The following is a 23,857-nucleotide window of genomic DNA, read 5'->3' on the forward strand; positions in this document are numbered from 1 at the left end:
AATTGTGCGCCAAGATGGTTCCAAAGAACCATGTCACATGGCAGTCTCTAGCAATGAATTTTTGGCAGAAAAAAAAAATCATTCCTGTAGTTTCTCAGCTTCTCTATTCGCCGGCACTCAGTCCCTGACTCCCTTTTATTCTCCTTGCTCAAACACTACCTGAAAGGGTGCCATTTCAGTACTTACGATAATATCCAGAGTGTAATCGATTATCTGAAAGATATTCCAGCAGATATCTCCCAGCACTGCTACGACGAATGGAAATAACGCCTCCATCACAGTGAAGAGGATAATTTTGATTTGAAAACAATAAAATTCATCATTGTTTCATTACTTTTCTAACACATCTCGTAAGACTTTTGTCTTAAAATGGGACTTACGTTTCTCCCTGTCGAATGAAATGGAAATCTAACAAGACTATTATTTGTTCTATTTATAAATCTAACGTACTGAAATGTTAAAATGGTTAATGTAATAAAATCGAATTGTAGACTTTCATATTATGAAACACAAAATATCCTTTTTCTCATTCATCATGCACCATCATATTTTTAAGGAAAACACAAAAAAGTTTAAAATCCATACGAAATGTGCCTTTACATCATATATTTCAACTTAGCAATTTTAAGTACACAGCATCCCAAAGGAAGCTAAATATAAACGGAATAGTACTCAAAATGCTTGTATTCGTTACCCACTGACATATTCATCAATACTATAAAATACCAATACATATATACCATTTATAAATTTTGTCGAAAGAACGAAAATCATTAACTACGCCTTATCCTGTTTAACACTTGCTTAAGGAAATATCGGCTCGAAAGAAGATATTGAGTGTATGCAAGCGGTATGAATATAAAAGAAAAGGCAGCAAGTTTAGGAGGATTTATTCCAAGCGCCCTTCTTGTTGTCAAATGCAAATCTACCAAAGCCTACCATATGAGGAAAATGACACAAAAAAATTTAAAAAATGGTTTTGTTTTCAATTGTTGCCTAACATCTACTCCAAATCCATAACGGTGATGGACAAGATTCTGTATTATTCCCGAAACACTACATAAAACTTCGGAATAATAATAATAATAATAATAATAATAATAATAATAATAATAATAATAATAATAAAACAAAGTGATTATGCACGTATGGCTAAAGTACGACAAGGGAATAATAAAACCGACATGCATAAACTAATAAAAGGAAACAAAAGTAAAATTATTAAATACAGAAAAAACGAATTAGCACGAAAAAATGTACTTACTCATGTCACGACTCCATCACACAATTGTAACGACAATTCTATCGAGCTCGGAAATAGCGAATTATTGGATATAACATAAATGAAATCCCCGTCACACCGACTATTTAAAACATGGAAGAAATGAACATATATTACGAACAATATTTTCCGTAAATACCGCTTATAGCGAAGTTTTCACAACGAGATAATGTTTTCTTTTCTTCTGCTCGTGGATAATACAGGTACCACAAAACTGGTTTTCACAGCTGTTGTCGCTGAGCAAGCCAGGCATGACTTAATCTCCCTTCCGATGTCGGTAATTCCATAGTGGAAAGCGTGAGGGAGGCTACGAAGGAAGATGAAGCCGATTCCAATGATAATGGAGAAGTGGAAAATGTGAAACAACGCGGGAGTTTCAAAGAAGCGATCCAAGATTTGGAAAACCTGCAACGCTATCTTTTCGAACACAGCAACATGATGTCGGACAATGCACTTCGAGCATTTGAGGAAGTGTAAGCGGTGAGCTACGAACACAGGAAGCAGACACAGTTCAGAAGAAAAGTACAGACTTCTTCAAACGTGCTTGAACAGGTAGGAAGAATTACGTATCTTCAGATGTAATGCTATACTGTTTTTAAGACCTAAATGCTTTTTATCTAATTTCTTGTTTTTTCCATAGTTCGGAAAAATGTTAGATCGGCGTTCGGATATAAAGAACTCATTGTGTTGGTCCCTTGAAATTCGTTGTAAGTGGGCTGCACTGTATTACAAAAGGTATAAAAGAAAACTGGCAGAATGCATATAACCCCATTCATAAAACTGCTAACTTTTAACAAAGGAAAGGATATAACAATAGAACAAGTTTAATATCTAATAATACGTTTGTCTTCTTGCAACCTGATTTTAATAGCAGTGACGATGAGTATTGTGATGAAATATTTAACATAAAAGATTGAGCTTGGTACTTTTGCTTAAAACGATTGCTGGGCGATGCATATTTCTTCCATGTTGTACCTAACAACAATAGCTATAACAATTACGTATAGAGAGGCGGGAAAACCTCTGTGCAATACTTACCAGCAACTTCTGTACTTCGAATGTGTACGGGTTGAATGTTCTGCTAACATCTTCACAATATTCAGGTATATCGAACTCCATCTCTTGATACTGCAAAATAGATTTTCATACAGAATTATATAATCGGGAACAAATTTAGTAATAATAGTTTAATGAAAGATGTGGGAGATTCTTAAAATGGACTTTCAAACCATACCACGAATTCCAAACAGAATACAATACCCAGACATTTTACAGATGCAGTTACCTGATGTTTTACTGCATTATAAGATGAGAATGGAATTCATTTGAGATAAAACTTCATACACTTCGTTCTAGTGAACGAAGAAAAATGTTTCTTCTAATTATCGTGACGATATTGCAGGGTAAAAGAACAATTATAGTAAGTTGAGAGAGCTAATTTATGATTCCTTGGAAAATCAGTAAGACAATTATAAAATACAAATAGAACAACGCACAAGACAAATTGTCGATGCGAGACATCAACTTAATTTAGTCTATAATCTTTATCTTCTTACTGATTTTTCGTAAATCCTAATTTGGCTTTCTTAAGCTAGGATCCCTGCCCTTCATAATTAAACTGAATAATGCTATCAAACTGATTAGAAGTGAACAATTTTCTTATTTCAACGGGAATAACTAGATAGTACATTTTATATTAACTTATATACTTAATTAAGCATATTCATACATACTCTTATTTAATCAGACTGGAATTTATTCAGAAGTATCACTTTAGCAAATGATTTCGAATTATACCACGGACAATACTTTGCCCCCCCCCCCCCCATTCTCTGTGTTCTCCATACTGAATTCATAGAATACAAATTAGTACTTCTAAAGCAAACAGATCTCCATACATCAAATTTAGTGTCTTTATGCCTACATTTGTTTCCTTATAAATGAAAGCCTATGCTTGCATTTACGCATTTATCTCTGCACAAAGGCAAACAATATATTTTATACGAAGATAGCAAAATATGGTATGTCACTCTTTGGACATTTTTTTACTTTTCTCTCCGCCAGTTGGTCACACTGAGATACATATGATGAAAAAAAATGATAATGGTTTAATTAATAATTCCCAATATATAGTTTTCATTAATGAGTTGAGAGTACTTCAAATTTAACTAATAAGGTTCTAATGTGCTTCCCTGTACAAATGTACATATGTTTTGCCATCCTCGTACAAGTATGTTCAAAAGTTTCGTAAGGTGCTTCAATATGTTTTGGTCTAATTAAGCTCTTCCGAGTTAAGATTATTCTTTTAATTTTGCAATACTTGACAAGGCGTGAGTGCATGATTGAAGAACATTTCTATCTATCCTAAATTTTCTGTTTACTGTGTTAATTATAATGTAAGGGTCTAAATTGTAACAAATGTTTACCTGTCCCTCGTTTTCGTCAATAATATCTTCATCACTCAGAATTTCTTCGAATTCATACATCTCAAAATTTGATTCATCATTAATCGGAGGAGGAGGAGCTGGTGTCACAGGTGCCTGTGCGTTGACTATTGCAGGTGTTTGTGTTTGAGCTGGAGCAGGAGTTGGTAAGACCTCCTGCTCAGGTTCCGGCTCCGGTTCCGGTTCTGGTGGTTCTGGTTCAGGTTCCGGTTCAACCTCAGGTATTTCACCGTCTGATATAGCTTCTACATCTCCTGGAGATAAAGGCTCAAATAACGGTTGATTGATATCTGTAAAAATAACAGAAGTCTTACTACACATGCATTGCACAAAGAAAGCAATTACGTAAAGACAAATACTAACTGTTCTTGTGTAAGAGACACATACTATCTGAAACAAGATGGATATCTGTTGAAATTATGTAAAACTTAAGAAGTATTTATTCTCTCTCTCTTTAGCTAAAGAAAATAAACATAAAATATTTCATAAAAATTAAAAACATTGCATAACATTTCATATATTGTAAGGCAAAATACCAAAGGATTTTCAGTGATTTGTTTACACACAGACATGACTGTTAACAGAAGCCCAGACAATTTTCACAAGCCATCTAAAAATCATGGCATAACGTGTTTAAGAACTGAAAAAAATATCTTAAAACTATATTCTGAAATATTTTTGCTCAAAAATAGTGTCGTAACGTCATCTTCCTTGGCGATGAAAATGCCAAATTATATGTAAATTAAATGTATTAAAATGAAATTCAGCAAGTAAGTAACATTGTTCAAACCACTCTTTTATCCAAAAATGATGATCAACTATACATAGCTGTCAACAAGCAAATAGATGTTTATTAATATTTACAACATTCAAAGTCACTTCTCTAACATCATTCAGCTAATTAAATGATGTGTTTCCCTTTCTCACCGCACCACTTAAAAAGAATCGTATTTTCAGAGGCTTAAGGCAAGTTTTAAACGCTTACCCTGTAAGACAATCGCTCATGGCCACACAAGTGAGCAAAATTTTTGACATCTATCCGCTCATGGCTTAACTCACACACCACATTTATCTCAGAATTATTTCCAGCGTCTTCTGTTGCTAGAGTTCATTAGAACTATTTAAAATGTTTCATTGTTGGCTCCACAATATACACATGTAATCTCTCCTCAAACTTGGAATGTGGGTAAAAAATACGACATTCCGACCATGTTTGCTAGAACTTTTCTTTCGTTTAATAAAGGAGTCATTTCCTACAGTTTGGTGATGTTATTTTTCCGCAGCTTGTGTATCATATGTAAACAATTTCCATACATCCTATTCTCACTAAAATTTGTTCTTACCTATGATTTGACAATGCTAACAATTATCAACAAAAAATTCGATATTTAATACGTTTGCCTGAACTTAACTACAGGATAAAAAAGATGTGGAAACGTTTATAGTTTATTAATACATAGGTCTTAGTTTATCGCAAATCATCTTACTCATTTTCTAATAGATAAAAATAAAATATAAAAATTCTACTGAAAATTTGTTGTTGTAAGTATTTAAAATACAATGACAGCAAGAACACCCAAGGAGAACATTTTTAAAATGAAATAAATTGTCTCACATTTTCTAAACTAAATAATAGTTTTTACAGTCCAATGTATTTCTTCCAGCGAAATGATTTCGAGAGCCGTTTCTGCTCATCTTCGGTCGCTCAATGTACGAACTACGAAGTTACAGAACTCGCATATTAGTTCATAACGAATAATATATAAAACATTAAAAATGATACGAAACATTGTCAGGCAAGTCACGTGTACGGAACGTATCACAAAAAGTAATACACGTAACCGAAACAAGAAGAACATCTACGTCAACACATTAGTTCACAGAATAAAATCCAAGTATAGATTACCACTTCATAACACTATGATCAATTGCTACACAGTCATGCCCCTGGGCATTTGATAGTAAGAAATGAAGCGGCTCTCGAAATCATATCGATGAAATAAATACATTGGGATTGTAAGATTACTGTTCTTCTGCGCTACATAAAAAGCTGTTCTTCAGTTCAATTGAAGTACTTAGCGGAAATCAATTTTGAAAACTTAAAATTTTGCCTGATCAGTTTTTTTTCCCCTCCTAATCGAATTATAACAAGTTAATACAGTATTTTCTTCGTAAAGGTGGTTCAATTTTGGAAATTACAATTTACAACTTTATCTAAGAAATAAATATGATACTATATAACGACATCCATACTACTCATGTATCTACGGTTTCTGGAAACAATACAGTGGAGTAATTCTACATGAACTTAAAACCTAACTCAAAGCAGAAAACGAAAATGACAATTCTTTTTGTTTTATAAATACATAACTGTATACGTTATGTTTTTAATTAGCATTCATAACTAATAATAATAATTCTTACAAAACTAAGCACTTTCACTAACTGTATATATGACAGTACTTTACACATAGTTCCTAATATTTACTACAATTTTCTTAATTTAATTGTAATGTAAATACACCTAACATTTCTACAAGAATGCTTCTACAAATACCCAGAAGAAGTAGTAATAAAAGTATATCCATTACTGGAATGTAAGCACGATCCTTATCACTATCACTAATCACGCACCGAACTTCTCACGATCTTCACTACTAAACTTAAGTGATCACGTTTCGAATGAACTATTTAATGATACAATTCAATCACACGAAAGGCACTACTCGAGTTGCTGCACAAATAGTACGAAAATTAATATGAAGTTTTTCTCTTTCAGGAAAAGCACTTTTCAGAATATAACTCAATGTAAGGTTTGTATCAATGTCAAATAAATGATAGTTCTTTTCCTGGGCGAGTAATTCACTTAGCACCACCATTATCTTCATCGTACTTTCACAATTAATAGCATCGTGTGATCAAGAATCTCATCCTCTTCTTTCTTCGTTTCCGTATTCATTTCCAGTCATTCTTTTCCAAAGTTAAATTGCGCACACTTAGATTAGAAGCAATCCATTGCCATTATATATTATTTTCTCATTAAAATAATAGGATCCACACATTTTATTACTTACTTGTCTTAATCACTACCATGTCTTGATAAATAAATTCTTATGTTTCTTATGTATGTTATTGAATATAGAATACAGTGACGAAGAATATAGTCACCTCGAATTATAAGTTTCGTACAGTGCAATCTTGTTAAGACAGGATTAAAAAAAAAAATTAAAAAAAATGGCATATCATTCTTTTAGAGTCCTATATCCTTACCATGATAGAATTACGATTTACCAGATGGTATCAGACACGGGGAGTTCAAAGCATAACGGAATCAAGTCCAATTATAAAAATTTACTTTTTTTCCCCCTAACATTGTAAGAGTTATTTATAACACCTGGACATGAATCTTTTCAGCTCTAAAAGGAGCTACAGGTAAAGCAAAACTATTTTCAAAATGTTCAAGGAACTTGAGTTCCTTGTGCATTAAATGTACCAAATGTAGATCTTCGTCGACACTCTATACTCTTTATTTTAAGACAGTACCGTTGATAGAATCCGACCTCTTAAGGAGGTGGATGGCCAAGTTTATAACAAAACTTACATTTTTTCTAATACACTAGCAAAAGTTTCTAACAAATTTCGTCACTTATTAATATAATTTAAACTCATATTTGTCCTCTATAGATCTTATGAGTCATTACTATCTCAAAACAGCAACACAAATGAGATAAATTGTTTTATTCTTACAACTTTCGATGAAGTTAACTTCTGTATATAATGGTCATAAGTTTACACATTCGTACTTTCATATAAGTTATATACTTTTAATGTAAAAGGAAATAAAGTTCTTAAAATAAATCACATTAGTAAAATAAATAAATAAATAAAATCGCCCTTGAATTGTAACGATAGAATTTATTTCTTTAAGAATATGATTTCCTTCAAGAGCCGCCGTTAGAAATAAGATTACTCTTACAAGGTATATTCGTGAAGTGTTCCCTCGCGATTAGTATAAAACTGATTCAAATGTAAAGTTCTCCGCGGCCAAATGTGTATTGTACCAATTTTAGCGGCCCATATCGGTAATCTGCATATTTATGAGTCTTCATATATATCTGGAATTCAATCATACACTTCTATAACGCTCGGACACAAAATTGCTTTTAGTTTCTTTAGATGTAACTGGACATGAATAGGTATATGCAAAAGAATTTGTATCAAGTACTGTTTCTCTGACAGAGATTTCACACTTCAGCCGCCATCTTAGATCTGCCATATTCAATTTGGGTTTTTCAAATAGGAGTAGATACAAGTGAAACATCAAATTCATGAACAATTTTCTCGGAAATTCACGGGTGTGGTGAGTTTTATCGTATCTTGTACCTTTTGCAAGGTATTGCATGTTAAATGTCAGGCACTTCACGAATATTAACTAAATAGAAAGTTGTGCATAATCCCGTGTGTATTGTGTTAATTACTGCAGCGCATACAGGATAATACATGTTTATGAGACTTTAAACCAATCCTGTAAGCATAAATATACATGACAGTAAGCACACTGGATGAATGTCTAAAATGTCTAACGTAAATCCAGATACGACCAGATTTGGGTGCAGACCTACCATTTCCGAATTGACCATGTCTGTATGTATGTACGGCCAGAGAATATTTCGTCAACCATAAATCACATAAAAGGTTACATATACACATGGAGTACACTGCACAACACAACTTTCTATTTGGTTCAACATTCGTGAAGTGCCTGACATTTAACATGCAATACCTTGCAAACGGTACAATACACGGTAAATCTCACTACAGCAGTGAATTTCCGAGGAAACTGCACATGAATTTGATGTATCACTTACAGCTATTTCCATTTGAAAAAACGAAATTTGAATCCAATATGGTGGCCAGGTTGTGTAACACCTGTCAGAGAACATAGTACTTGATCCAAATTCTTTTGCATGTACCCACATTCATGTCCAGTTACATTTTTTTTTTTTTTTTTTAAGCAATTTTGTGTCCGAGCGTTATAGTAGTTTATGATTGAATTACAGATATATGAAGGCTCATAAATATGCAAATTACCGGTATAGGCCGCTAAAATTAGTACAATACACATTGGGCCGCGAAGAACTTTGCATGTAAATCAATTTTACATTAATCCAGAGGGTACACTTCACGAATGTACCTTGTTGGGTCCATCACTATGATCATAATCAGGATGAAGGTAAAAAGATTTAAAAAAAAAAAAAAAAAAAAAGTACGAGAACAAAACAAGGACACACAAAATCAAAATAAACTGGTAAGTGTGAAGGAACTTCAACAGCTAGTCTGGCATATTGACATGCACTTAGAACATAATAATTCTTCCTCCTCCTCATCCGTTTTGGTTCTGAAAAGAATAAAAATTATGTTTTTCAAAGCGCATCGCAACATGGCAGACTAATTTCTGAATCACTTCATATTTATCAGTTTATTTTAATTTTGTGTGGCCCTGTTGTATTTCCCAACATGTATTTTTTTTCCTCTTTAATATTCTTTTCAATGATTATTATGATTCATTACATTCTTAGTTTTATCTTATTTACAGTATATATTCTTATTCCTACGTTGGTATCAAAATTAATTTGATGAAAATTATTGATAAGAATAATCGTGGAAGAAGTTACATCATCATTTCGTAGCAGTGTGACCAGTTTCCAATCTACAAGTAGTTTTGACGCAGGAAAATGACCGAGAAAAATATGTTGACGATTTCTCTCGATCTCTTCAAACTACGAGTCTTATTTGCCTGCTACATTTTAGACCTGTTTCAAAATTTTATATATATACTGAAATCCTATAATACATATGATACAGCCTATTTTATAGTTCTGGCTTCATTAAAAATTAACATTAAAAACAAAGTTCTATGACTTATTCACAATTGCACGGATATGGAATAATTCGCAAACAAGTTTGTGCCCTGACCACTTTTAATTAGTTTCCACGAGCAACACTTTGCGTCGTTATTTGTTTATGCTTTTTATATTTGTTGTAAAATGAACTTCGTTCTTTTAAGACATTAACAAAACGGAAGGTGAGGGTTTTAGGAAAATGAAAGATTGTGAGTTATGAGCTACGATCAAGTAGTTGAAAAGTCAATTACCACAAGAAATTCACAATGAAATAGTGCATACATTAAGTGATTACGCACCGTCGGTTTCGATAGTAGAAAGAGACAAAGGAACACAGGGAAATAATGTGCGGACACTATGCAGGAAGATCTTCAAATACTCAGAAAACAACACCTACCTCTCCTTTCACCGTCTATGCCAGAACTAATCTACCATGATCAAATTAAACCACCAGCGACTATTGTCTGTTTCCTAAACCAAAAGAAGACGTGCGTGATTAAAGATTTCAGATTGGTAGACATCATGAACGCTGTGCTAAGTTTACGAAAATCAGGGGGAAAAAAGGATGAATTCAAGGAGGGATTATATTTTCACAGGTACTACCACTGTTCGGAATTTGTGAATCACTGCTACGTGTGTGTGTCTCACCGTTAGAAGAAGACAAATAGATACAATCTGCTATTTTTTTTTCATACACAGTAAATTAATAAATAATCTTCTCCGTCATAACAAGAATTAGGAAAACCAAAAATGGATCAAAAGATCGCGACCTTGGCCAATAATAAGTTTTTGGATCAGGGGCCACAAAATTTTTGAACAATCCTTAAATCGAGTTTTCATATTTCCAATGGAATAAGCACATCATACTGAGTTAACTGATAGTTTGGTTTGGCTACACTATCTAAGTGTCTACTGTTAGTTACAGTACAGTTACAGTAGTTAAAATACACTCCAGATATAAGGTCTACAAATCTTTTGACCAAATATATATATTATTGGCAATGAAAGATACCTACTCTTTTGTACTCTAAAAATTAGTTTTTCTCGAGAATTCCACACGAAAATTTACCCTCAGGCATGTCTTTTGTTTTATATATATATATATAATTTTCGAACAAACTGTTTTCTGTTTTCTTAGGTCAGTAATCGTTCGATTGATTTGACGCAGTTTTCCATTTCTTCCCGATTATGAGCTAGACTTTTCATTTGCATGTAATTTTTTCCCCTATATTTTACATTATTTGGTCCGAATATTTCAATCGCGGCCTTCCTCTACACATATTTTCTCTTCTGCCTACGTTTATTCAGTTAAATGCTAATAATACTGTTGAAGCTTTCTTATTTTTCCTGATAGAATTCAATTAGAAAAGAGGCACTGTAGTTGTATGGGATGCAAAAAAGTGAGGAGACAAATTCTAACTGCTATAACTGGAAGTGAATCAAAGTACGAATTTTTTGTACGGCTTTCGTACAACGCAATTTTTAACAATGACGTCTTAAAACATCACATGAAAGGACAACAAAATAAAATGATGCAGTAAGATTTATCCATACACAAAGCAACTCATTACTGTTAGTTATATAGCATCAAACGATGTTTGGTTTCCTTATGATCTTCAAACAGCTCAACGACCTAAGAAATCAAAACTATTCGTTGCAAAATGAACCACCTTCAGTCCAAACTATATTTACTTATAATCTAGCAATATGTGCAGTATCTCAATTGTTTCTAAATCAGCTAAACCATTAACTAACATACATAGTATTAAAGCAATATAGTTATATGTACAAAATCATAAGATGATACTCAAAAGTTTTATTATGCATTTCTATATACTTATCTCGAGTTCTTCGGCTTAACACTACCTGCTCTTGCTGTAGTATCATATAGAAAAAATGAATAGATACAAACTGACTGTAATGCTTCTAGATGTATTTTAGATAATTATGGGTCACATAAAAGTTTTGAAAAACCTATCCTTACTGTCTTGTTTCGACTGTTTTGGCATTGCTGAGAAGCACAGAGAAATCAGGGAAGTAATAATGAGTATATTCACAACTAAGAGATATATATACACAAAAGGGTGTTTTAAATTCCCTTCAGCAATCAGCTGTTAAGAAAAGAGATGATAGTGACATATGTATTAGAAATCTAAGTGTTTAAATTAATAACAATAAATATATGTTCGCTTAAAAAGTAGACTACTATCCATGTACAGTTCATTAAAATAATTACAACTAATAAAACATTGTACTGTATTTACATTTTTACAAAACTACGTCCTGCTTTACATGTTTAAGAGTTCTGGCAGACTCTTTTAACAGTTTCTGACAATCTAAGATTACATACAACAGAAATTTACATGACACAAAATCGAAATTTACATAAAAAATGCAACAATCTAGCCTGTCCAATAGAACTGCTCCTGTTTTTATATGAAGTGCTCTTGAATCTCATTTGGTCTCCTAAAGTATAAATTATTACAAGACAGAACTTCGATTAGGATTAGAAATTAGACAAAGTAGCCGGTGCCTTTCTCCTTATCATGACTAGTAGAGCTGAGTCAAAAGTAAGGCACAGAAGCAAGACACGAATAACTCTGCAACAAAACATCAACATGCATGACTTACGCCGAATATCCATAGTCGCCTAAGAAAAGGGTATATCTTTTATTTTTCTTTCTTTTCAAATGTAAAATGGTAACCTCTTCATTTTTTTCTGTCTCGCTGTAGATAAAAAACCATTTCGACATATAACTACTAAAGTTTCATGAAAGACTGCAACTTACCATACTTCCAGGAAAAACCAGGACCTGATGGTCAATTGTCTCACCCTCTCGGCCGTCTGCTTCATCAGCTACCAGGTTCACCCAGCAGCGTGATGATGGACAGATAGTGTATGTATTGTATGAGGACGGAATGAGGCTGACAGCATCAGGAGTGTGTTTTCCAAAATAGCAGAAAGCTGAATTATTACCTTGATTGATTATCTTAAGCATGTTGGTTCTTTCCTTCTTCAAGTATACATATTTGTGCATCATAGATGAAAATTTACTTCAGAATTACTGGGACGAACATGCCGTATTTATCATTTTCTTCCATCTTCAACACACTGGTACTATGAAAGCTGTGGCACGAACACTGTCCTAGTATGCACTTAGCAATTATTTACTAAGTAACACACTTCACTTTCTTTTTCTTTCTTTCTTTTCAAATTACACTGTACATATGCACTTGCTCTTTGGAGTTTTAAATATGACGCAGAAATAAGCCTACTTTATATTTCACTTTACAAACAATATTGCACTAATGGTATAAAGAAGTTCCGAGAGGCCAACACAATAATTATCAACTTCACAACAGGGCAGACGACACTATATTATCGCTGCTGCAGCTTTATTAGGAAACTGAATTAAACTCGCAAAATATGGATGGAAACCTAGAAAAACAGACACACTATAGACACTATTTTTTTTCCTTCGATCAACTTACTGGCCACTTGATTTCGACGCACCATCTTTTAGGCAATTTCACAAAACTATTTTTTTTCTTCACTATGTGCAAAGGGGAACGAACTTTCTTTCTTTTCTTTCTCGTTTGCACAAGAATAGAAACAAGCATTAAATAAGCACGTGTGAAGATTTTGAATATTAAACGGCGAAAGAGAAACAAGATGCAAAAGCACCGAGGAAGTAATCACAAAAAATACATTGCACAATATTATTTCTTTTACATTTTAGAAACAAAAGTATTATTATTATTATTATTATTATTATTAGTTTTCAAAGGAAAACGACCACAGCATTCAAGATTTGAATTGTTACTGGTGTTGTTCGAAACACCACCAGTAATTTAATAATACAAACACACGAAACTGTGTTCCTATGCTTTTCTGTGATCCTTTCCTTTTTATTTGCCAACATTTGTGTATAATTAATTATTATCACTATGAAAAGAGCATTTATTTTATTTATGAATATATTTGATTTAAATAACAAGTAATACGTCACATCAGTGCACTAAATTGTGCACTTTTGTGCCAAGTTTTCTGAAAAAAAAAAAAGCGTTTATTGCGCGATCACAGTAAATACATACTGTTACTTTATTTCTCTCTAGATATAGTTTTTTTTTTTTTTTTTAATCAAAAGATCCTAAAACGCTTATACAACTAAAATCACAAGAAATACATTAGTCAACATCAATGTTTAATTAAGGACAAAATGAATTAAAACTAGAACATTATTCACTGTGAAATGAGCCAATGGAATATAAACAGTGTGTCTAACACAGAAGACAAACGAACACAAAAATGTCTGTCTCAATTGTAATTAAAACTACGAAGAGAAATTAATCACAAAAGAAAATAAACTAGGATTACTTGAATTAAAATGTTCAGTCGGTTGCAACACGTTCATCTTTCGTACAACACAGACATTTTTATGTTTAATCTTTTCGCAATATGAGCTCAAAAAAAAAAAAAAAAAAAAGCTTATTAAATGTACTCGCTCTACTTTCTAAACTCAGTTCCTAGTCCTCCTCCCTCCCTTGCCTCATAAACAAATTTTGCTGTCATTCCAATTTATCTTTAAGTTTAATTAATACATAAAAACGACAAAGGTGTTCTGCATGTCATGAAATCATTTACTTCAAACTTGCGCACACATTTCCGGTTATAGATCTGAAATATATTTATTAAAATCCTGAATATTATGAATATTAACTAACATTTTCAGATTTTTAAAATTTTTTTCTTCTAACAACACTTGCTAGTACAAGTCTTCAATCAGTGAATGAAAAGTGACAAATGTAGGCACAGACAGCCGCTCGGTGCGATCTCACAATTCGGTTTTCGCTTTTTCTCTCTTTTAGATCTAGAATGTAAACGAAAACGTATTTTAAAAAAAACTAAAAACTAAACCTAAAAAACTAATTTCGCTTTCGCACGAATTGTGAAGGAAAAGTAATGCTTCTAAAGACGCATACAACGGTAAAAACGCACTGCACACCACTACCTTTGATCCTGATTTACATAAGATTACAGTGTATTCGGTGTCCTTTCTTGATTCAAGTAAAGGTTGGTATGATCATAAAAAGAGAGTACTCATCTAAGTATCGAAATAGCAATCCAAACGCATATGTTTCTGCCATCTTCAGTGTGTCCCTTAAAAAAATTACGTTGTTTGAAAAAAGAACTAAACTTTTTAATTAATTTGTTTTACTGTAGACATAATGTTCTTGAGGTATTGTTATATCTCCTTGTTAATAACCGATGATATCTTCCCACTATTTTTATACAGTTTCAAATAGGTGAAACATCGAAACATCTACTTTGAAAAAAATACTATTATTAAAATACTGCTTTTAATTTTACTGGTTTTATAACCTGTGCTGTTTTAAAGCTTTTATATATATATATATATATATATATTATTATTATTATTATTATTAAAGGGATATGCACTGAGAATGGCGAAAACTTGTCGTTGGAACGTTTGATTTCCGATTGTTATTTGGATGCTTAGGTGAGAACTTCAATTTTTATTATGATTATTTGATACACACCCTATTACTTCTTTAAGAAATTTTCAAGTTCGATATCTTGATCCAGTTATATTTGTAGTTAATTATAAAACATGGGCACTAAAATATCTATTTTCTATCGTAATATGATGTGGCGAACCTGCAGCTATAAGAAGTCAGAAAAACAAAAAATAGAACCGATAACCCTGGGTTTCAATTCGGACTATAGATTTGTTTTCACCTCCCGATCTTGGCACGGAAAACACCGACGTTTCACCAGACAAAGTTAATTTCTATTCTGATTTATGCCTTCTATTGCAAATCCTATTTTATCAAAAGCAATTCGACAAAAATTTTATTGCGTGAAACTGAACTATATAAAAAAGAAACAATATTGACGTAATTCTTTAGAATTTCTTTACTATAGTTACTGATAAGACTATATCATTAAAAAAATATATGTAATATAATATTCTAATTATCCGTGTGAACATCAAATTAACATTGAAAACTACAAGAGTCAAAGATAATGACACAATGACATATTCACACTAAATTATTCAAACCATACTGACAATACATATTCTCAGTATGGGAACGAAACAAACTTACAAGATCACTAAACAACATTATTCGTCTTTTTTGTGTAATGTACACAGTTATAAAATACAAATATTCATACATACTCTTCATATTTTGGCTTGGAATCTTCATAAAATCTGGTTTGCTGCAGAAAAATGATATAAAGAATTAAATGGAGGGTTCTTCCACCTTGTGAACTACGCAAACACATTGGGACAGCCACCATGTATTCACGGATGTAGGGAAGCCATGATGCAAAACAAGAAAATGGCTTTTCTTGGCTCAACTACAAAAACTCTTCACTGCCAGAACGTTGAAGCTAAATATTGAAGGACTTGTAACTCACAATAGCACTTTTGGAACATTAATTAGAGAAAGAGGATAAACATTCAAACAGCACTTGCACAAAACGCTGCATTCTCAACACTAACTTATTTTCTTTTCACTATTGTGCTCTTTCATTTATTTTTGCATAGAAGAAGAAAAGAGATTATCTTCATACGAGCTGTATGCTAAACACTTTCACCTAAGCCGTAGCACTGAAAATTCCAAATGCAAATTTTCAGTAAAAACTTCCAATCACTTGTACAGTTCACTATGCACTTTATCAAGGGAATAATTAATTAATGCAAAATTGTCTACACGTCAGTGCTTGTTTCTTCATTTTTTCCATCAATTTCGAGGACTTTCACGAGAAACTTTTACATATGATGAACTACGAAAAATAATACAAAATAAACCTAAATTTAATCTGGCAGTCAGTCTGCTTAAAGATATTTCAAAAATACGTTGGTCCTCTTTCAAACGGATTTAATTTGTTTCTGTATCTTTTTACGAAAACGATTGAAACAAGCACTGGACGCACAGGTAAAGCTGCATGCATAACAGGTACAATTTCCTCATAAAGCTTAATAATACTAGAAGTTTCGTTTAACATGATTAATAACAAACTATACTATTAAGAAATGTTGGCTCACTTGCAGGCTTTGTTGAACACCGAGAATTAATGTACCCATTGCGCTTACTGTAAAAGGAACTGTCGCTACCTGGTTAATCAAAAGAATTATTAACGCATTCACAAAAACAATTGTAATTCAAAACTACGATGCGATTTGTGAATTTTGTTTTCATTTGTGGAGCTGTGGACATAATCTCAACAAAAATGATGATCTGAAAACAAACTACGAATGCATTATTCAACGTTACACAAATTCAATGAATCACAGTATGTGACGAATTACATGAACACATAAGACAAAGTCACCTTAAACTGGATGATCTTTGACATCGCAGTATACTGCTCGAGTTCTCACTAAAGCACACAGCAAGGAAAAGGCAGCAAACCTACCGTTGATAACAAGTAGTAGTGACAGGAAAACACGGAGTAGCCAATCGTTTTGCAGATATATTAACCCAGAAATTCATGACTAATAGAACACTGCCAACATTTGTTTTATTTCATTCCACCAAACTCGTTCCACCCCTTCATTGCTCAATCTATTCGTTCTTTATCCTGGCTCTGATCGTAGAAGCTCGCTTCTACGTCACACACTACCGACTTGGAAACGACTGCATTAGATCATTCCATTTAATGTGCTTTTTTTACATCATATTTTGATCAATTATAGTATACCGGATTATATATACCTACCTTTAAGTCTCAAGGTTTACTCCACCTATGCACAGTAAGCTCAGGAAGGAAGGGGAAAAAAACTTGTTTACTGTTAGTACTGGCGAAGAAAAAGAAAGAATGCAACCACTGGAATGCCATTACATCATCCGCACAGGAAGCAATAAAACACATTACGAATATCAAAGGTATTGTAAGAAGCCAGCCACAGTGCATTCCTTAGTCCTTGGCAACTACATGCTGAGTGCAAATATTAATTCAAGATGGTAATTAAACAAAAAAATCAAGCCCTTATAGTAACAAATAAGGACGAACTGACACTGTAAACAGTACGACAGCAGAATTTTAAATAAGGCGAAGAGTTCAAACTACAACATATATGTTGGCTACTGGCTTTATCGTTATGGGGACAAATAGCCTCACTGCTGACGTCCCCACTACATCATAATGAATCAATCAACCAACATCATACATAAATTAGTATAAAGATCCACCGCAGTAACTTTTCTCGTTCGATTTTATACTGAAAGCTAAACTAAGGTCAAGAGCTCAAATGAAGGTTTTCACAATACGACAGTATATTCAACTTGTCAACAAACAATGGAATTCGCATCGCATTCATGAAAAAAATCTCATCTTGCTTGAGAAATACCAAATAAGTCATAAGTTTACAAACGTTAAAATTATGATTTCACTATTAAAACACTGTGGTGGTCAGATCTTCGTACCTACTGACAGTAGGACAAATACTCAAACCTGTGTAACATAGATACTAAATGTAACAGAGACGGACAAATCACTATTCATTACTAATAATAAGAATTGGCTAGAGATGTAAACAAATTACACAGAAAAAGTATGATTTAAAGCTTACAAAAATAAGTCTTGGATTAAGTTTTAGATTCTCACTTTCACACTTCTTCACACTAAGACGTCTCCTCCCCTCCTTCCCCTCTCCTACTTGACGTAATACCCTCGTCGCTGAACTTCTAATCCTAGCAACACACTGCAATTCAATATGGCGCTAATTCGTACTTCAGTGATAATTTATTATTGTGTATTTTTGTGCTGGTGATGGTGGTTCGTATACGTTTCTTCCACATTATATATCTAGCACTCCATGCCTACAGTAAGTAATTTATATTTTGTTTAGCATGAACATTTCATTATAGTAAAAAAGTATTCCGAAAACACGTCTTTATACCGCCAACTTCGATAAGTATGTCCAGTTATAATTACATTCCGTTTTGATTACTTCTATTCGACTAAACATACTTGATTTCTATGTAAAATAGGAAAAATTACAACAGTTCGTATCATATGGATTAATTTGATGAAGTTATTACAGATATTGCCTTTGACAAAGTTAGAAATATAATAAGTGAATATATATGTTACTTCTACTGATTGTTTACTATATACTGACATGTAAGGCATACCGGAACCCGCTTTCGACAAACTCTCAGCCTGTATACGCTATGAAATATACTTTAAAAATAAGGTAAAGATTTTTGATGACATCTGTTGACTTAGCTCTACTAAAGTGCACCGAAATACTATTTCTGGTTTATGACGTCACGAAGATTACACCCAAAACGCGTTCTGTCACACAGGTTGCTTCCGGTTTTGCGCATATCGAAACTGGTATCTTGAGGGACCAACAGTGAAGCTCGCTTAAAATTGCATTTCAATTTCAAGTTACGATCTCATTCGAAAGATTTAGTCTCGTAACAAACATTAAAAAAGGAAAAGTAAATGATTCCCCCCCCCCCAAAAAAAAATATATTATTTATAACAATTATGCTATTGCTGTTTTAAACCAGCCTTACCTTGAGAGGAATAAAATACAGACAAGGATGAACAGACGAGCAACTCCTTATATGCGCTATTGAAATGAGCTTGTATCATCTGCACGGCGAAAGAGCCAATCAACGTTTGGTGGAGAACGATGTTCCGTCATAAGTGGGTTGGCGCTGCTATCAGTTTTCAAACGTGACGCTATGGGTTGTCCTTGTGACCAGTGCATTCTTTTAGTCAGCTTCGCATGTCAGTGTGAGGTGCAGTGCAAGATGATCAGTTCAGCAATTACCCGTACTAAATAACTACCATATTTTTTGAGATACCTTTTATAAAAGCATCTTCTTGTATTGTGTCTAGATTGCTTTGTTGACATTTTCGTACAACCTTATTGAACATTATGTTAAAATGATTTCTACAAACTAGCGGTCAAACACAAAACAAATGGAAAAGCACATGGTGGGAATGAACATCTATGCACACCAAGCTTTCATTCGCCACGCTGCTGACGACAGATTGACTCGTTAGTTCCGTTGTCGTATGTTAGAGGCTCTACGGTTCGCCTTGTTTCCAGTTTTTTGCGGAGTTTGCGGTCTGTATATTCATGTATGTGGTAAAAACCTTCAAAATGAGCAAAATCTTACTTATTTTTCAAAAATAGAAGTTGTTTTAAAACAGCAGTAACATCAATTGGTGAGTACTCCTCTGAGTTCCTTCTTAAAATAATGTTTATTTTTATTTATTTCGTTATGTTTGTTCAATTTTTTAGTAATATTATAATTATTTGCCTCTTCCTATCCAGTGTATGTGACGATACAAATATTTCTGGATGAAACTGAAATCGAATTGTGGCAAGTGGAAAGCTCCTTTTCTCGAGTTAATTCTAATACTAATTCCAGGTATTTTCAATTAATCGAACTTTCTCAGTTAGAAGGCGGTTGTCTTTTCACCGACTACCAGATCTGACCGTGTGACGTAGTTGCCATCAATCAAAGTTCAAAAATCAGCGCGCGAAACGAGAATGACAAGGTTTGGTCGTACTTTAATTGGCCCCTATATTAGTATTACTAGCAAATGCCTTCACGTATTACTTCGGGCAATGTATTGTGTGCATTCTTTTGCTTCTTTGTATAGAATTACTCTGGATTAGTCGCATGAAATTCGAAGATCTTGCATCGGATCTTAGTGAACCACCGCCATTCCTTTTTTAACTTTCTAGGTCAAGCATCAAAAAACGATGAAACACGGGTTTAACTATTTTTAATGAAATTAGAAGTCTAAATAAATACCAAATTACTTTCCTCTAAACCAGCAGTTGCCAAACTTACGAAGCTTCTGACCTACCGTACCGCTTTGAAATCCTACTGAGAACTACCAAACAAAAAAACTACAAACCTTTCTTTAAAAAATCTTACATTTGTTTATTGCTTATAAACATACATTTCTAGGAAATATGAACCGGAGCGTTAACGCGATCTACAGAAAATGCCCCGGGAGTTACCAGTAGCGGTTTAGCGATCACTGCTCTAAACTTCATGAATTCCGAGATAAAGGAATCTTAGTGAAATATCCGTACCTCTCTATCTTCCATTTAAAAAAAAAGAAAAAGTTTAATTATTTTAAAATGTTTCTAACCTTAAAGAATTCCGAAATATGAACATCTTTTTATAACAAATGCAATTTCACTCTTTTACGTTTAATGTTCAAAGCTCCCCGACTGATTACCTTACGTCACCAATCCCATGCAGTGTTCAAATATCAAGTTACTAGCTTAAAGTCTGGTCTAGGCGACAATCAGTCGCAACTTCTTTTATATACAGACAGGGGCGGCTCTAGGATATTTTATACCCTAGGCGGAAAGCAAATTGCGCCCCTACGATCTCCTTCTTCCCCAAACCTAAACCAAAGTGAAGCCTTGTCACCCATGACATTTTCACCACATCATAATATTGTAACAATTTGTTTAAGCATTAAATAAAATAAAACTTATTTTTAATGCCTCTCTCTATGGTGTTAATAAGTAATCTGTAAGCAATTATTTTTAAAAACACATTTTTATTGCTATAACATTTGGAATGAAATTTTACTAATATAACGACAGGGCAATAGGAAATTAAAGTTTTATTATAATGTAAAGCACGTCGATGTCCATTGTAAATATAAAACAACAGGGTTAAAATAAAGCAAAGATGAAGTTTCTTAATTCATTTTTAGATATTTTGAATTTGTGTAATTATTCTGTACAAAGCTGAGTAGCTTTAAAAATGTCCACGTCAGTTGTTATCTGATTTTATAAATTTGGTACTCTCTAAAGGACCTTTGAACAATCGACAGTCTAGGACGGGAAAAGTGGAAGAGGTGGGTTTGGTAGGAATGTGAAAGGCCAGTTCTTGAAGTAGAGCTTCAAAGCTTAAGATTCCATTGGCTACCTTATGTAGAAACTTTACATTTCTGCAAGCATCAGGAGTATGGATATTCAGATAATACGGAAGATCTTTAGTCATACAATAAACAATGAGAACACAGAAACGTACTTTGGCCATACAGATGTTCCCCCGCCCCATATAGGTGAGCAGTAATCGATCTTGAGTGATCCCACTTTTCATTAACTTTCTCTTTCTAATGTGTAGGGCGCTGGCGCACGTACGTTTTGGTTAATATTGATAAACCGCACGTAAAAGAAGCCTGCCATTCCGCCACTAAATGTTTCCGCGCTAGGCAGCCGCCTAGGTTGTCTATATGGACGAGCCGTCCCTGTATACAGATTATATTATTATTATTGTTGTTGTATACAGAGAGACTGAGAATCTTTTGTTGGGGATTAAAATCTATTGTAATTGTATTATTTTCCTTAGTAAGACTATTCATGGCTTTGGATTGATTGTTTTAACAAAAGAGACACTGACCAAAGCTTAAAACCCACTTTATTTTAGATTATAATTTGTAACTGTTTCGGATATCTAGCATATCCTTCTTCAGACACTATCGAAAATAATGAAAATACAGACATATATATAAATATTGTTATGACAAAGTTTAAATTCTTTTAACAGACATATATATATATATATATAGTCATTGTTGTACTTTTTTTATTTTTATTTATTTATTTTTTTAAAATTTATTTATTTATTATTTTTTTTTCTTATTTACTGACGCATTCAACCAATCCCATAAGTCTTCGTGTTCACTTTCCAATTAATCACCAATTATTTTCCTGTTAACCATATACTTTTTTGGTACCTCTACAAGACGAACTCTCTCGATGAACACAGGGTAATAAACTATCCTCTCATTATCAGCATCACCTTCGTTAGTACCAATGTCCTTAGTCTTAGTACTACGCTACTCGAGAGGTTTGTAAATGATTCGAACGCGTCTTACTTGTCCTAAATAGTAGGTACTTGTATAGTACAGTATATAGAGGGTTATTCATGATCGAAGGAAACAAATTTGGGATATGACAATGGCGTGTGCCAACAATGCTAGACTCGAGAATTCACTATTTCCATGAAAGGCATCTTGTGTGTGCCTTACAAGAAGCATAACGTCAGGATGTCCTAGGGACAAAAAGTACGCCGACAACGACCTTATAAGCAGTGGCGTCGAAAGTATTTTTCAGCTGAGGGGGCAAACTGATTTTGAACTATTGTTTGAAAATAGACACGGGAATGTAACATAGGTAAGATAATACGAATATATGTTCGTAATGTAGCAATAATTGGATTTGGTTGGACAATAATAATAATAATAATAATAATATGTAGCTGTAAACAGTTTCGTGAGGGTAAAATTTCCATCTACGAGAAGCATATTGATTTACATCTTTAAGATTAATGAATCCAGTGCCAGTTTTGTGCTGGATTTTGGAATGGTGCAGAAATTTTCCACCACTTAAATCACAGTTAAAATAAAGTAACAAAAATTGTACTACTTACAAAAAAAAAAAAAAAAAAAAAAAAAAAAAACTATTTGTAACTTTACATATTTTACGTACATTTATGTACGTACGTAATATAACTTTACGTACATTTTATATACATATTTTAACTGTGTTTAACTGTGTTGGAAATGCCCACACGGATATTATTCGGAAAATGGAGTTCGCTTTTTTAATGTGTGAATTTGTTTATGGCCTTTTTCCAGTTCTTGAACCTTATGACGAAAAAAAGTCAATTCAGCTCCTTGCATCAGCATTTTACCTGTCAAATGATATGCCTTATACAATCAGAACGCAAAACATAATCTCTGACTCTATTATAATGTAACCAGGGAATGTATGAAACCATTCCGCGTGACAAGATCGGCGTGCAGTTTATGAAAAATTGAAATCCTTAGTTGGCTGAGTTTTATTTTCTAAAACAGGAATTTCAAACTTTTTCTCGTGATCGGTTACACAAGATCTTTCAACAACTTCTTTAGGCAAGTCCTGTGGGGGAGTGTTGGGGGAATTTGTTGCAATTTGCCTGACGCTTTACTCAATTTTATGCTTGGAGGTGCTCGTGGAATCCTGTACTTCAAGTGAGGCGTATTGCAGAGAATTCTGAGATGCATTTTATTGAGAATTTTCTGTACCAATGCTGACACTGGTTGTTAGTGAAGTTTTTCGTAAGACTTGTATTTTTCGAAACTTTCTTTGTTGATGTGTCAAGAAGGGTTCACATTCACATACAGGGTCAGGAAACATCATTACGAATAT

General features: G+C 33.3%; 1 protein-coding gene across 5 annotated transcripts in view; it reads right to left on the reverse strand.

The window, feature by feature from the left end:
* vir (VIR_N domain-containing protein) overlaps window positions 1-23,857 on the reverse strand; it is a 188,056-nt gene that overhangs the window by 67,438 nt on the left and 96,761 nt on the right. For all 5 annotated transcript variants that reach the window (XM_081746558.1, XM_081746557.1, XM_081746556.1 and 2 more), the window contains 2 exons: window positions 3,709-4,016; window positions 2,321-2,410 (listed from right to left, as the gene is read on the reverse strand). In XM_081746558.1, the coding sequence (XP_081602684.1) occupies window positions 2,321-2,410; window positions 3,709-4,016 (398 nt within the window). The remainder of the gene's footprint in view (window positions 1-2,320; window positions 2,411-3,708; window positions 4,017-23,857) is intronic.

This window comes from Thermobia domestica, chromosome 18 (assembly GCF_964235325.1).
Source record: "Thermobia domestica chromosome 18, izTheDome1.hap1.1, whole genome shotgun sequence".
Taxonomy (NCBI): Eukaryota; Metazoa; Arthropoda; class Insecta; order Zygentoma; family Lepismatidae; genus Thermobia; species Thermobia domestica.